The sequence below is a fragment of the Rhinopithecus bieti genome, unplaced genomic scaffold, assembly GCF_001698545.2.
Source record: "Rhinopithecus bieti isolate Rb0 unplaced genomic scaffold, ASM169854v2 scaffold_50877, whole genome shotgun sequence".
NCBI classification, from domain to species: domain Eukaryota; kingdom Metazoa; phylum Chordata; class Mammalia; order Primates; family Cercopithecidae; genus Rhinopithecus; species Rhinopithecus bieti.
Genome location: NW_016821745.1, coordinates 2922941 through 2939070, shown reverse-complemented (window position 1 = coordinate 2939070; position 16130 = coordinate 2922941). Strand labels below are relative to the sequence as shown.

The following is a 16130-nucleotide window of genomic DNA, read 5'->3' as shown; positions in this document are numbered from 1 at the left end:
AAAAAAAAAAAAAAAAAAAAAGGATTTAATAACCATCATAGCAAGCTTTACTAACGGAAAATAATAACTGGCTATAGTCTGATTTGATTCAAAAATCCATTGTAGGCTGACAACACATTTATTTAAAAAAAAAAAAAAAAAAAGCTAAAACTTAGTAATACATCTTACCCTTAGGCAAACTCATAAGAACAGCTGCTGAAATTAAATTAGGATGTATACTTGTTTCTGGAAGATTTCCAACTCTTTTCTGGCTGAAGTGAATCCTTGAAGAGCCAGGAGGGCTGAGCAGAAAACGAATACTTGCCACTGCTTTCAGATCCATCCCTCCGTGGGAACAATCTGGGGAAACTGCCTTTTTCGTATTTTCAGTAAAAAACATTCCATATTCATGCTATTTCCTGTATTATGCAAAATACCTTCTCTCAATAGTCTCTTAAATGACACTGCAATATTTTTCCTAGAATTTCCTGAAAGAAACCAGCTGGTTTGATCCCCACTCTTGGTCTGCATGCCCGATTTCTGTAGACACTGGGTATTTGCAGTCTGGGCTGCATCAGGTTGTGAGGTACCCATAGGGATGTGGGCAGGGAGTTTAGAGACAGAAAACCCAGGGCAGAATTGATCCATGCACCAGAGGACACATTGTGTAGGACAATTTATAGCTTAGGAGCTTCAGGAGACATGAGGTGGTTCCTGGGCCACAGGTTCTCAAATTTAGCTGCATATTGTAATCACCTGGGATGTTTCTTAAAAACACTGATGCCTGGATTCCATTCCTAGAGATTCTGACTTTGGGTTGGGCTGGTGGATTGTGCATTAGGTTTTTCAGACGCTCCCCAGGCCATGTAATATGCATGAAAATCTGAGGACCACCAACATAAACCATCTCCCCCTCATCCCCAGAGAGGGGGTGACTTGCCCGAGGTCAGAATTATAATATCTTCCAGTGTACCCCAACTCTGCAGATGGTTCTCTATCACCCGGTGGCCCAAGAGATCAGTTTGAGAGCAGCTTTGCCTCATCCCAAAATTTCACCCCAGACCTCAGGTCACTTCCCATGGTCAATGGGTTCTTCTCGTAGTCTCAATGGCTGATCCTCCTCCATCTCCATGGTTAGTGCTCCTCAGATGATAGCAACAGGCTCCTCCCATTTGCAGCCTGGCTCCCTTCTCTTCGCCGCACCATCTGCCTCCATACTCATCTTCAGGAGACTCGAGTGTAAACATGTTGCCTCCAACTCACACCTCTGGCAGGGGCTTCCCATTGCCTTTGGGACACCTGAGTGTGGCTTCCAGACCCTCCAGGAGCTGGCTCCTGGCCTCCTGAGTATCCTCTCTTGCCCCTCCTGCATGATTCCACTTGTATGATGTCCCTGGAGTTGTCAGACTCCTAGAGGCAGGAAGTAGAGTAGGGGTGCCAGGGGCTGGAGGGATGGGGAGTTACAATAGTATTTAACGGGGACAGAGTTTCAGTCTGGGAAGGGGGAAAGGTTCTGGAGATGGATGGTGGTGATGGTTGCACAAAAATATGAGCATACTTAATTCACTGAACTGGACACTTAAAATGGTTAAAATGGCAAATTGTATGTAATGTATATTTTATCACAATAGTAAATTTTTTTCAATAACATTCTGAGGAAAGCCTTGCCTGCCCTTTGCCTGAGTTAGGCAGCTCTGTTTTGTGTTTGCAGAACTCCACATTTTTCCCTATCAGACCATTGTCCTGCTTAGAGTCTGACCTCTTTACAGATTGTAAGTAGAATAAAGGCACATTGGAGTTCTTGCCTGTTTACCACTGTGATCCCCCCGACTGCAAAGTAGGTGTTCACTGAATAATTTTTAATGAATGTTGTTGCATGAATAAAACCCAGATCTACAGTGTCCCAGCCCATCAATCTTAATTGCTAGGAAAAATTGGATTGCAAAAGTAATCCAATTTGATATTGTATTAGTCCATTCTTACATTGCTATAAAGAACTACCCAAGACTGGATAATTTATAAAGAAAAGAGGTTTAATTGACACACTGTTCTGCTGTACAGGAAGCATGGCTGGAGAGGCCTCAGAAAACTTTTAATCATTGTAGAGGGGAAGCAGGCACATCTTACATGGGGGAGCAAGAGAAAGAGAGTGAAGGGGGAGGTGCTATACACTTTTAAATAGCCAGATCTCATGAGAATTCACTCACTATGATGAGAAGAGCAAGGGGAAATTGACCCCATGATCCAGTCACCTCCCACCAGGCCCCACCTCCAATATTGGGGATTACAATTTGACATGAGATTTGGGTGGGGACACACATCCAAACCATATCATTCCACTCCTGTCCCCTCCGAGATCTCATGTCCTTCTGACATTTCAAAATACAATCATGCCTTCCCAACAATCCCCCAAAGTCTTAACTCATTCCAGCATTAACCCAAAAGTCCAAGTCCAAAGTCTCATCTGAGGCAAGGCAAGTTTTTTCTGCCTATAAGCCTGTAAAATCAAAAGCAAGATAGTTACTTCCAAAATACAATGAGGACACAGGCATTGGGTAAATGCTCCCATTCCAAATGGGAGAAATTGGCCAAAACAAAGGAGCTGCAGGTCACATGCAAGTCTGAAACCCAGCATGGCAGTCATTAGATCTTAAAGCTCCAAAATGATCTCCGTTTACTCCATGACTCATATCCAGTGTACACTGATACAACAGTGGGCTCCCATGGTCTTGGGCCACTCTGCCCTGTAGCTCTGCAGAGTTCAGCTTCCTTGGCTGCTTTCATAGGGTGACATTGAGTGCCTGGGGCTTTTACAGATGCATGCTGCAAACTGTCAGTGGATCTACCATTCTAGGGTCTGGAATACAGTGGTCCTCTTCTCACAGCTCCACTAGGAAGTGCCCCAGTGGGGTCTCTTGTGTGAAGACTCCAACCCTACATTTCCCCTCTGCACTGCCCCACTAGAGGATCTCCATGAGGGTTTCACCCCACAACAGACTTCTGCCTGGACATCCAGACATTTCATACATCCTGAAATCTGGGTGGAGGCTCCTAAACCTCAACTCTCACACTCTGCACACCCACATGCTTAACCCAAGTGGAAGCTACCAAGGCTTGGGGCTTGCACCCTCTGAAGCAACAGCCTGAGCTGTACCTTGGCCGCTTTTAGCCATGGCTGGAGCTGGTGTGGGCACAATGCAGGGCACCAAGGCTGCACAGAGAAGCGGGGCCCTGAGCCTGGCCCATGAAACCATTGTTTCCTCCTAAGCCTCCAGGCCTGTGATGGGAGGGGCTGCCTCAAAGGTCTCTGAAATGCCTTGGAGGCATTTTCCCTATTGTCTTGGTTTTTAACATGTATTTTCTTTTTATTTATGCAAATTTCTGTAGCTGGCTTGAATTCCTCCCTGGAAAACGAGTTTTTCTTTTCTACCACATAGTCAGGCTGCAAATTTTCCAAACTTTTATGCTTGACTTCCCTTTTTAAATATAAATTCCAGTTTCCAATCATCTATTTACTCATGCATAACAAAAGTGACCTTGGCTGCCATTCTTAGTAAGTTCCTTATCTTCTCTTACCACCTCAGCCTGGACTTCAATGTCTATATTACTATCAGCATTTTGGTCACAACCACCCAACAATTCTCTTGGAAGTTTCAAACCTTCCCTCATCTTTCTGTCTTCTTCTGAGTCCTCCAAACTGTTCCAACCTCTGCCTATTACCAAGTTCCAGAGTCACTTCCACATTTTCAGGTATCTTTGTAAGAGTGTCCCATTCTCAGTATCAATTTTCTGTAGTAGTTCGTTGTCACATTGCTATAAAGACCTACCTGAGACTGGGTAATTTATTTTAAAAAGAGGTTTAATTGATTCATGATTCTGCAGGCTATACAGAAAGCATGGTTGGGGAGGCCTCAGGAAACTTTCAATCATGGCAGAAGGTGAAGGGAAGCAGGCACAACTTACATAACTGGAGAAGGAGGAAAAGAGCACAGGGGGAGGGGCTACACACTTTTAAACAACCATATCTCATGAGAACTCCCTCACTATCATGAGAACAGCAAGGGAGAAATCTGCCCCCATGATCCAGTCACCTCCTACCAGGCTTGGCCTCCAACATTGGGGATTACAATTCAACATGAGATTTGGATGGGGACACAAATCCAAACCATATCAGATTTTAAGTAGCTAGAAGTATCAGACTACAAATTATCTAGTCATGGTAAGTGATAACATTGGGTGAAGAATGTGGAATTTCAGCCTCTGATTAATCCTTACAGATATATTCTGTTGGAGGTGTGTAGACCTCTAAGAATTTTGAGACTGCCTTTGTTCTATCTAATAAGTACAAAAGGAAAATGAAAACCAGGTTGATGATTTCAGATTTTTTAAGAACCACCTATTTATAACCACTTCCTTGCTTAATAGTATGCTTTTTTTTTCTCTTTTCAAATTAGATATTTATTTTTGAAAACAATATCTACTACTGTGCACATGTCGGGAAACAGGCCATCCGCGTGGTCTCCACTGGGAAGGAAGGTGTGGTTTACAATGGCCTCAGTGACTGGCTGTATGAAGGTAAGATGCGCAAGGAGAGAAAAAAGCAAGATTTGTGGTTGCTGCTGCTGCTACATTGGAGTTGGGTTCTTTTTCTTTTTTCTTTGACTTTAACTGTAAATTAAACTCCAGTTTCTTGTGGTTCTGCAAAATTTAAAAGATTTTGTTGGAGCTTTTGGGATCACTCTGATCAGCATCAGGGAACAGCATCAGGCTGTTGTCAGGGGCCTGCAGTATTTCGCACTCACCTGAGGCAGGTGTGCTGGCTTTGGACTTTGCAGGGCCCTGCAATTCGTCCCGGAAGGGCAGGAGGCCCATTAATGGGAGATTTATTATATCAGGAGGTGACTTCCAGGAACGCTCAGGGACTGCAAATGCACATGTGTCTACCCCTCTCCAAGACATAAGTGCCTTGTTTGCCTTGGGAAGGGGACAGTTGGAAAAGAAGGAATAAGTTACATCTTTCGAAATAAATCATCAGAGTGACTTGCTGCTGAGAACGCCTCCACCTTGCTGGACATTTTCTACCCGTGGTTTGCCTTTTGCGCTAGAAGAGTCACGCTGTATACATTATTAAATAACTAGAAATCAGAGGGGGGAGCTCTCTTCTTAAACTTTGATAACCTGTCTCCATGCTCATGACCCTTCATCATAACAATAACAACCAGGTATTGATTGCTATTAGCTGCCAGGCACTGCTGGAAGCACTTTGTTTTCTGTTACTTCATTCCACCCTGTCTTAGTTTGTTCAGGCTGCGGTAACAAGGTGTAACAAGATTCCACAGACGAGGTAGCTTAAACAATGAATATGTATTTCTCACAGCTCTGGAGCCTGGGAAGTCCAAGATCAGGGTGCTGACAGACCCAGTGTCTGGTGAGGGTTCTCTTCCTCACGTGCACATGGCTGTCTTCTTATGTCCTCACCTGGCAGAGTAGAGAGAGCTCTGGTCGTTTTATCTCTTTATAAGGGCATGAATCTTTTTTATTTCTTTATCTCTTTATAAGGGCATGAATCCCATTCACAGGGGCAACACCCTCATGACCTCATCACCTTACAAAAGTGCCACCTCCTAACCCCATCACCTTGGGGGTTTGGGTTTCAACATACGAATTTGGGGGGACACAGTCATTCAGTTCATAGCAAGGTTCTATTTCACAGATGAGGCATGGTGAGGTTAAATAATTGGCCCAAGTTTACACAAGGGTAAGGAATATTTATTGGGGAAGGTCATTGTTCAAGTTCAGGATAATTACATTTTTAGAATTCCACATGCGGCTAGAGTAAGCATATGCTTTCCAGCATGGGGCTGATGAACAATCCAAGCTCTTCTCAGCCTCCTGGCCTGAGACTGTGTGGTTACAGCAATAACTCACCCTGCTAGGCTGGGTCAAGGGAGGGTCAGGGAGATTCTGGGTGCTTTCTCAAGCCAGTATCACTTTCTCCCAGTACTGTGCATGTCTCAGGCTGGTATTCTGCATTTTAGCGGCTTTATGCATCATAAATTATAAAGCAGATGGATATGCAAGCTTAGTGTTACCTCCTAGCATAATTTCACTGAAGCCATAAAGTTCTATGACTTGATTTTTAATTCTTGTAAATGGAGGTATAATTTGTACACAATAAAACGCACATCATAAGGACAGTTTGATGAGTTTGGCAAATGTATATGCTATATAGCCCCAGTCAAGACATAGACCATTTCCATCAGTCTAGAATATTCCTTCAAATCCCTTTCCAAGGGCTTTCTCCCTAAGTCTGTCTTCTGGAGACTGCCACGGTCCTGGGGGCTAAGCAGCCCATCACTAACAGACATACTGGAACCCAAGCATCCACATGAGGCTGGCCTCCCCTGTGTGGTCACCTTTGAAGCCCCATGTTTATTGCGATGTGGCTGCCAGTGCTCAGAGCATGCTGAAGAGTCCAGTTTCCTTCTGAGCCCCAGGAGAATCAACCCTGAGATTTTATTGTCACATGAGTCCTTGGCCACACCAGAAAAAGCCACTGGAATGAAAGAGGGGACACAGTTATGCCTTTTCTGTGCAGAAACAGCCCTAGAAATGGTTTGTCCCAAGATGTCCCCAGCTCCACCGAAGAGGCACAGGCAGCAGCACAAAGGGAAACTCTGGAGGGGCTGCACCTCTGCCCGGGGTGCAATCCCTGAGCCTCTGGGGCTTGCCTGCCCCCTGGACTCAGTAGACTATTGACAATGAGGATGCTAAAGCCCCTTGAATGCTTCCCTTGTGTGGAGAAAAAGACCTTATACCTAGGAGCAACTAGAGAACCAGGTCCTGTTTGCTCCCTGACATCTGAGATCCCACTAACAGCTCTTTTGCTTGGGTATAAGATCAGCTCAAGATCTGGATAGGGAAGAGAACCCAGGGGCTGCAGATCAGAACTTGAGTGGTTCAAAGTAAGGCTGTGGAACTGCAGGGACCCAGGGTGGAGACCTGGCCTAGTCACGGGACATGACAAGGGTCTTCCACTCCATGGACCTCAACATGCTCATCTGTACACAGGAAGAATGTCCCAAACACTACACTTTCTGAGGACTGTGTGAGACTGAGTGGAATGCGTGCAGCATATGACATGGTCAGCAAGGGACAGTTGCTGCTGTTGTTTCTTATAACAATAAAAATAATAATTATGTAGTTATTACTATTATTGTAATTATTTGTTAGTACTATTTTTATCACAAAGGAAAAAAAGATGTTTAAAAAAGAAAAAAAAAGGCATAGGTATCAAGGCAATGTTACCCAGGTGGTCATTCTGCCACAGAGCAGAAATTATCTGACCTGAAAATTCAAGAGAGATCATTGCAAATAATAATGACCCCAAGGTGTATCCCCCACCCCTAAGAGAAAGAGCCCCTAGAATTTTGGCTGCAAGAGCCTAGGCATTGTCTGGGACTAATCTCCCTAAAAAATCCATAACCAGGAGATTTAAAATATCTTTTTTAGTATCTTCTTAATAAAATAAAAAGTTCATTGCTTTGCCATTCACGTTAAGCTTTTGCTTTAGCAAATCCATTGAAAGGACTTTTTTCTTCAAGGCATTTACATGAAATTGTGTTGATGTGATAACAGAGCCCTAAATATTTTAAATCAATCACAGTTGATGTGGCAGCTTAATCTACTTAGTGTTGTTCCCTGGAAGGTTTATATGCTGGTGTTTAGATTTCTGAGGCTGAGAGCACAGGAGCCCTGGGGAATCTTGCTTCCTTTTTTAATAATGGGAAAGTAAACTTTGATGATTGCTTTTGCCTACTCTGTGACTTAACTGTTTCAATTCCAAACTCTTCCTTTAAAAAAGTTCAGCGATGGGGGGAGATTAGAATGAAAATACCCTAAAGCATTTGCAGAGGGGCTCATTCGCTTGGAGATGGTAGTTCTAAGAAGATAAACTGTGTATGTGGGAAACAGCCACTGCAGTCCATAACTTGTTGGCAGAAAAATGCCTTATTGATTTGTTTTGTTTCCCAGAAAGGATCTTAAACATACTAGATGTTGCAAAATATTGGAGACTGAGGAAGAGAAGAGGTGGACAGCCATAGAGGCTTCTGGGAGTCTCCATCCCTTGACCTAAGCTTTAAACACACAAAGTGGGAAAAGCTCCAGTTTACTGAAGCAGTCGCCTGTGTGCCAGAATGTGAGCTCAGCACTGGCTGTGAGCTCAGCACTGGCTGTGAGCTCAGCACTGGCTGTGAGCTCAGCACTGGCTGTGAGCTCAGCACTGGCTGTGAACTCAGTGTGTCTGTCTTGCTGATTCTCTAAAGAGAGACCTTTGGCTCATGGTGGCCACAAACTGATTTTGATAAGCAAAATGCGTATCTTCATTTTATGCTTCTGGGAAAATGTCATAAAATTACATAGAATTTTGATTTTAATATAAAACTAAAGATAGCTTATTAGAGTCCTACAACTTTTTAAAGTTTATTAAAGTTTGTTTATTCATGAACTAAATGCAAGATGTTACTGAAGATTTTGAGGCCTGTGAATGAGTGTTCTGTTAAGAATTTGCACTTTGACCCAAGGCTCAGTAATTTTGCAAAGTTCCTAGTATGTAGGCATATGGGCAAAGAGTTGGAATTCTCCAAGTTTTGATGAAAGTTCTTTGTTACTGCCATTACAAGGTTGATTGTGTTTCCAGTTGCCACTCTTGGTTTATAAACTACTCTTTTTTTTTTTTTTTTTTTTTTGCCTTAAAAATGTGTTTGTTTTTTCCATTTTCCCCTTTTTTTTTTAAAACTTCTTTTTTTTTTTTTTTTTTTTTTTTTTGAGAAAAAAAATCACTCATCAGCCTCACTCATCAGCCAGGCTGGAGTGCAGTGGCGCGATCTAAGCTCACTGCAAGCTCTGCCTCCCAGGGTCACGCCATTCTCCTGCCTCAGCCTCTCAAGTAGCTGGGACTACAGGTACTCACCACCAGGCCTGGCTAATTTTTTTGTGTGTATTTTTAGTAGAGGTGGGGTTTCACAGTGTTAGCCAGGATGGTCTCCATCATCTTCGTTATCATCATATACATGAGGTATAGTGGGACAGCACAGAATTTTTGGCCAATAATTTGCTAATAATGACTTTAAGTTATTAAATGTTTCAGCTAAACAATGAATCATCCATACTTCTATTACCAAAGCAGTCATATGCATATGCATATCCAAAATACATATAATTATTCAGTTATATGCCATTATCATGGAATGACTCACAGCCCTGTGGAAAGCTGGAACATGTTAGGGTCATTGCAGGACAACATCTTTCCTTATGTATATAAAAGACCTTATCCCCTCAAAGGGCAGTGAAGGTAGAGTGAGGGATGATGAACTCGAGAAGATATTTATAGAGCTCAGCCTGGAGTCATCAGCCTGAGATGGCAGAGAAAGTGAGAAAAGGGTCCAAAGGGTATTTATTTCATATCTGATTTGGCATGGATGAAATTCCAGGGCTGGATTTTCCTTAACTAGTCCAGAACATAAAGGTACTTGAAAAATGTGATCAGATCAGGAGACCCAGTTTGGCATGGAAGCATGTCCCCATGCACGTCAGCAGGAATCATGTCAGATGAGACTCTCGAAGCTGCCCCTGGCGCTAGTTCCCCTTGTGTGGTTCTAGGACCCATGCAGGCAGGCAGCCCCTGATGAGGAGTAACTGATGGGAAGTCTCCTGCCAACAGTACTCACTTCTGCTCCACCCTGCCCAGTCCACCATCCTCCCCTGGACTCCATGGCACCCTCCCCATTTCCTGCAGCCCTGCTCTGACGCCTGAGGCCCCCTCCTCCCAGTCACAGCCCTTGCCACAGTCCCCATGGTGCTGCCATCCTGGTTCCACCTACCTGGGAGCCCCACAGAGAGACTATCTCCACTCTCCCACACTATCTGCCGCCCTCACTGGGTGGCCAGCGTGGAGGAAGTAGGGATTTGACTAGTCTGTCCAGAAAGGACCTCTTTCCAGAACTTCTGCTGCTGGAGAGAGGTTTAGCACCTCCTGAGCTGGAACTCAAAATGCTCTCATTTGTGATGTAATCAGGCCTGCTGTACAAGGGGCAGAGCCTTTCCTAAACTAGGCCCCTCAGTCCTGCCGGATGAGCGCCAAACCCTGGTGGTGTGACCATTACCCTCCATCTGTGTGTCCTGCTCATGTCCAGGGAGTACAAGGGCAGCGTGAGGCAATGCCTGCTTTGCACTGCTTCATAGCTTCTCAAAGCATCTTTAAAGAGTCAGCACTCATGACCTCATAATTTTCTGTTCCAATGAAGTGCTCCAGAGGGTATCAGCAAAAGGTCAGGTGGGCCCCAAGCAGATAGATTTCAGTTAATGAATTTTGGAGGTGGTGCAATTCCATGTTTTATTGTCTTGAGTATTCAAGGAGGTGGAGAGCGTGTAGTAGTAGTACAGTGTGGTAGATCAAAGTGGATTTTCACACTTTCATGGAAGAAAAGACATTATGAAAACGAAAGCACTCCTGGGGATCGTGGAATGGTTTTCAGGGTCTGTTTTCCACAGGACACAAACTCACCAAAAGAAAAGGGAACTCTTTGTTCATCCAGATTCCCATAAACTCTAAATCCCATGAGAGCAAAACAAACGTAAGTAACACTTCACGAGAAACTCACACATTGGCTTTAATTTACATTCATGACATGCTAGATATTTTGTACACTTTGTGTGCCTTGTGTCATGTTGATACCCAGTGTGCTGAGTACCTGTTTCCTGTGTGTTGTGAATGGACCAGAGCCAGTCGTGACCATCAATAACTGGTACAGTCTTCAGTGAATAGCAGCAGCCTTGGACTGTCAGATGCAGATGAAGGAAATCAGCACACCATCTTTGTATCTAAGAAAGCATTTCTAATGCCACTTATGCTACTTTTCTTTAGAGACAGGGTCTCACTATGTTTGCCCAGGCTGGCCTTGAACTTCTGGGCTCCCGGCTTAGCCTCCTGAGCAGCTGGGACTGCAGGAGCCTGCCACTGAGCCCAACCTCTTATGCGTTTTTAAAACTCCCTGACATACGTTTGGAGACTGATATTTGAGGTGCTTACGGAGACCCCCTGGAGTGTAGATTCTTGATTGGGTTCTTCAAATAGTAACTGCCTCTGAAGCACCTGGCTAGGGCACTTCAGCTGCTAGCAAACCGCTCCCAGGTAGTAGATCAAAGTGGATTTTTACACCCGTCATACATCATAGTGACCATACTGATATTTTTTAAAGAAGTTATGGAGCAGGCAGGACAATGGGAATTGGAATGATGTTCAAATATGTACATTACTATGTAAACCATAGATTTGGAGTTATTTGGGTCTCCTGTTGATTACATCTCTTATTTGCATGATGGGAAATGGTTGGTTAGACAAGGACATCACTGTCAGTAAATTGGCAGAAACTTGTGATTAGCTTGACAAAGCTCCTTTGTGGAAAAGCAGGGCAGAGTCTTTGTAGTGATGGTGTCTGTGTTTAAACAAAAGCTTCACCACGTAAAAGCTGTATGAACTTGGATGAATATTTGACCTCTTTGTGTCTCTGCTGCCTTGTCTGCAAAACAAAGATAACAGCAGTATATGCTCCATAAGGTCATAGAGGAAATTAAAATAAGCTAATACACATAGAGCTCTTACAATAGTGCCTGGCACTGGTAACCTCTACATATTGGTGGCACAACTACTATTGCTTTACCTTGTAATTTCCCAAACTCGGTAAAATAAGAGGCACCCGCTCCACTATTTCATCTGCATTGCCAGGAATCGGAAGCATTAATGTGGAATTTATGATACCTATCAGTGTTGAAAACTCTGAAGCTCTATTCACTCATAAAATATTGTCTATAGTATGTTCACATAGAAAATGCACTGAGTTCCCAATCATCCTAGAAATGCTATTGATACCATGTTGAACACCTCTTCAAGAACCTTCTGTCCACATTTAGATTCTCCAAGCTGAGATCACACCCTTGGTTGCCACTGATGCCTGACAGAGAGACAGCTGTTTTCCTTATGAGCCCCAAAGTTCTTGTGACTTGGTAAAAATTATGCCTCATGATCTCTTAAAGAAACTTGAGTACTTAAAAAAATTATATTCCACTTCATCTATGATTTCTAAGGGAGGATATGGAAGTAAAAGTGATGATTAAAATATCTAAAATGTAATCAGTGTCTGGCGAAGCTATCAGACCTATGAGGTACTGTGCAATGGAGCGTTGGCTCAATCAAACAGCAATCATCCTGAGCAAGAGGCTGAATGCTTTGGGTATTTAATGTAACTGAAATGAGTATTTTCCTTGTTTAGCCTTAGTCTCCCGCTCCATAAAGTATTAATGATCTTGACTTGAAGAACATGTGAATTTAACTTGTAGAGAGACAAGGAGGAAAAGCCAAAAAGCTGTTTGGTAGAAGCTCAGTCAGCTCTGACCGGGAAATGGCTGAGCTGGCCTAAGAGGTCCATTCCTTCTGTGCTTCTCGGAACCTGTGAGACATTTCTGGGTTTCTAGATTTCTGCAAGGATCGACATGAAAACAGTGTTCTAAGGCAGGAAATAAGAATGTCAGGAGCATATAACAGACTGTGATTGCCACGGGTAAGTCAGGCTGGCTGCCAAGGTCCTCTTAGCCCCCTGGGTCCAACTGCACCTGTGCCTCACTTGACCCTGACTCCCACCAGACCCTCCCCTGCCATCCCCTGCTCTCAACATAGCAATCATAGCATTATGGCTGCCTCAGCACCAAACTCTAAATCCAGGTGGGTCACCAGGAAACACCAGCACATCCTAACGCACCATCTCTCTGTCTGCGATCATGGGCAGACCACCATCTTTCTGCTGTAACAACACAAAGTGTATGCCCTCACTTACCTACATTCATCTGAGTTTTCTTGAAAGAATATCACATGGCTATTGATTCTCTAATCACAGAGGGAGTGTTGGAGCTGAAATGGATGTTAGCAGTCATTGAGTCCAGCAGTCTGTAAACTGTTTCTGTAAACGGCCAGGTAATAGAGTCTAGGTTTTGCAGGACATATGGTCTTCATTGCCACTGCTCAAGCCTGTTGTCATAGCAAGACAGCAGCCATAAACCATAAGCAACAAATGGCATGGCTGTGTTCCAATAAACTTTATTTGCAGAGAATGAAATTTGAATTTCATGTAATTCTCACATGTCATTAAATATTCTTCTTTTTTACCAGCTATTAAAAAACACAAAACCAATTCTTAGCTCTCAAGACATACAAAAGAGGCAGCATGCCACATTTGACCCAAAAGCCATAGTATGCCAATCCCGATGTGTCCAGTCATCACATTCACTACTGACTTCATGTCTGTATTCTTCCAGCTCTCGTCATCTGAATCAAGATGGTTTGTAATGACAACCAATTATTTCAAGTTTTGCCTCTCCAAATAAATCTAGTTACTTGAAGTCAAGAACTGTATTTTATATTGTATATTTCCCATAACACCAGTGAATCTCTGAGTACTTAATAAAGGTTCAGAAAATACTGTTGAATCAGTTAATTCACAGAGAGAAACTCATATATTCTAGAAACCTCCACAAGGAAATCATATGGTTTCTCCATGATCACTCTTATCAGAATTTCCATTTCCACAAATTTCCCTCAGCAGAAAACACCTGATTAACAAAAGCAACAGTAATTGTTAACCTCGTTTTAATTATGAGTTTCACTTTTTATCCCCAAGGATAAAGGAAAAAGCTAGAGTGACGTTGGGAAGGACATGGTCTTCTTACCAGGAGCCCAGGGACACAGGATCATAGCTCATCAGACTCTAGACCATCTGAATTCATGCTAAGTTGTGGTTTGCATACTGAATGAATAGAATAGGAATAGCAGTATCTAACTTTCAGTGAGTCTTTCTTCCATGCCAGGCCTTACACAAATGAACTTATGTAATCTCTCGAGAGCCCTATGAAGAAAGCTCTACAGTTGTCCCTTGGTATCCTCGGGAGACTGGTTCCAGGAACCCCACTGCACCCACCCCTCTCCATCAGATACCAGAGTCTGAGGATGCTCAAGTTCCTTATGTGAAATGGCTTAGCATTTGCCTATCACCTGTGCTCATCTTCCAGGATACTTTCAATCATCTCTAGATCACTTATAAATACCTAACACCATGCAAAGGCTATCTAAATAGTTGATATACTGTATTTTTTATTTGTAGCATTTTTATGGTCATACTGTTATTTTTTATTGAATATTTTTGATCTGCATTTGATGAGAGGGTCTAGAGATGTGGAATTTTTAGACACAGAGGGCCAACTCTTCCCTTGTCCTATTGCACAACTATGGAAACTATTAAGTGGCCTTTCTGTGGACAAACAGCCAGTAGGGAGCCTGCCTGAAGCTGCTGACCACTTTCCTGCTGCATGAGTTGCATTAATTTCTTGCCTATGAAATTAGGCTTGGGTTCATACTCAAGTTCTGAGTGGAGCATCCTTTAGATGTGTCTGCTCAATGCCCCAGGCTTGAACCATCGGTGCTGTGAAAGGTATGTCTCATGGCACAGATTTAAGAGCCCAACAGACCTCAATTTAAGCCCTCTGTGAGCCACTCAGCTGCCTGGTGACCAAATCACAAACCTTGTCTGACCCTCAGTTTCCTCATCTGGAAGATAAAACTTCAGGCACCTTTCTCAAAGAATGATTGCAAAGTTAAATGACAGCACTTCTGTGGAAGCACAGGCATACTACGGTGGAACCATAAGAAGTTGCCAACACGTTCATTGTATATTAGCATGTGCATGTGAGGTGTCCGGTGAAGGTCAACTTTCTTCTCCTGTTCTGCTGGCTGTGCTGGATGAGGTCTCCGATATGGCAAAGTCTCAGATGTCTGTGTGCTCAGTACAGAGAATTTATCATGGAAAAGGAGGGGGTATTTTTTGACTGGAAGGTCAGACCTATACACCTCCAGGTACAGCATCTCCAGGGCCTCCCAGCAAAGAGGAGATAAAAGGGATGACTGCTGTCCTGGACCTTGGGTTTCTCCCAAGAGAAACTTGACAGAGACTTCCTTGCTCCAAATCTTCCTCTTCGTGGCTCCTTGTTTCTGGTACTGATTCGCACCACCCTCCTAATTGCCATGGTGACCAGTCAGTTTGCTATTTAATTAATGTTATATCTGATTACATCTGTACCCTGGGATTTCTCCAGCCAAGAGTTGCAATTTAAACTAGGAAATAAATAAACCGTTCAGCTGTGGGGACGGGGGAGTTATCCTAGCCAATCCCGGAATATTCTTCCGACGTTTCTTGGCTGAAAAATTATCTGGCGGAAGTTGGAGTGAGACAGTAGTACACACTGAAGAAGGAACGATATTCTGCTTTTGGAATATTTAAACAGAAGCCTCAGACAGCAGCTAGGGGTCCTGCTTGATGAAGAGAGCTTTGGAAAGAGGAAATACTAGCAATTTGGTTGAGAAGTTTCTGTGAAGTTCAGTGCTAAGAGCAGAGACCACAACTTAGGCCTTGCAGTCAGCATTCCCTTTCCTAAACTTCTATTTTTTTTTAATTTTACTTTAATTTCTAGGGTACATGTGCACAACACACAGGTTTGTTACATATGTATTGGTGTGCTGCACCCATTAACACATCATTTACATTAGGTATATCTCCTAATGCTATCCCTCCCCTTCCCCCCCAACCCCATGACAGGCCCCAGTGTGTCATGTTCCCCTTCCTGTGTCCAAGGGTTCTCATTGTTCAATTCCCACCCATGAGTGAGAACATGCGGTGTTTGGTTTTTATCTTTGCAATAGTTTGCTCAGAATGATGTGGCACATATACACCATGGAATACTATGCAGCCATAAAAAAGGATGAGTTCATGTCCTTTGTAGGGACATGGATAAAGCTGGAAACCATCCTTCCCTAAACTTGAAACATGAACCTGATCAGAACAAGGAAAGAAGTTATCTGTCCATGCCAGATAACTTCACAACGAAATAGTTAGCAGGAAGATGTGCTGGTGGAGACAGTCTAGGTCCTGCTGTGGGGAGCAAAAAACAAGCAAAAGAAAACGGAACACTGCCTGTAATTTAAAACAGCAAAGTGTATTTCTCTTCGGAGATCACTCAAGCCCACTCTAGATCAGGGATGGGGAGGA

At 43.4% G+C, this 16130-nt stretch overlaps 1 protein-coding gene across 1 annotated transcript in view; it reads left to right on the top strand.

Annotated features, from left to right (window-relative positions):
* DPP6 (dipeptidyl peptidase like 6) overlaps positions 1-16130 on the top strand; it is a 423259-nt gene that overhangs the window by 253179 nt on the left and 153950 nt on the right. Inside the window, exon 7 of the mRNA XM_017860556.1 lies at positions 4434-4554. Coding sequence (XP_017716045.1) covers positions 4434-4554 — 121 coding nt within the window. The remainder of the gene's footprint in view (positions 1-4433; positions 4555-16130) is intronic.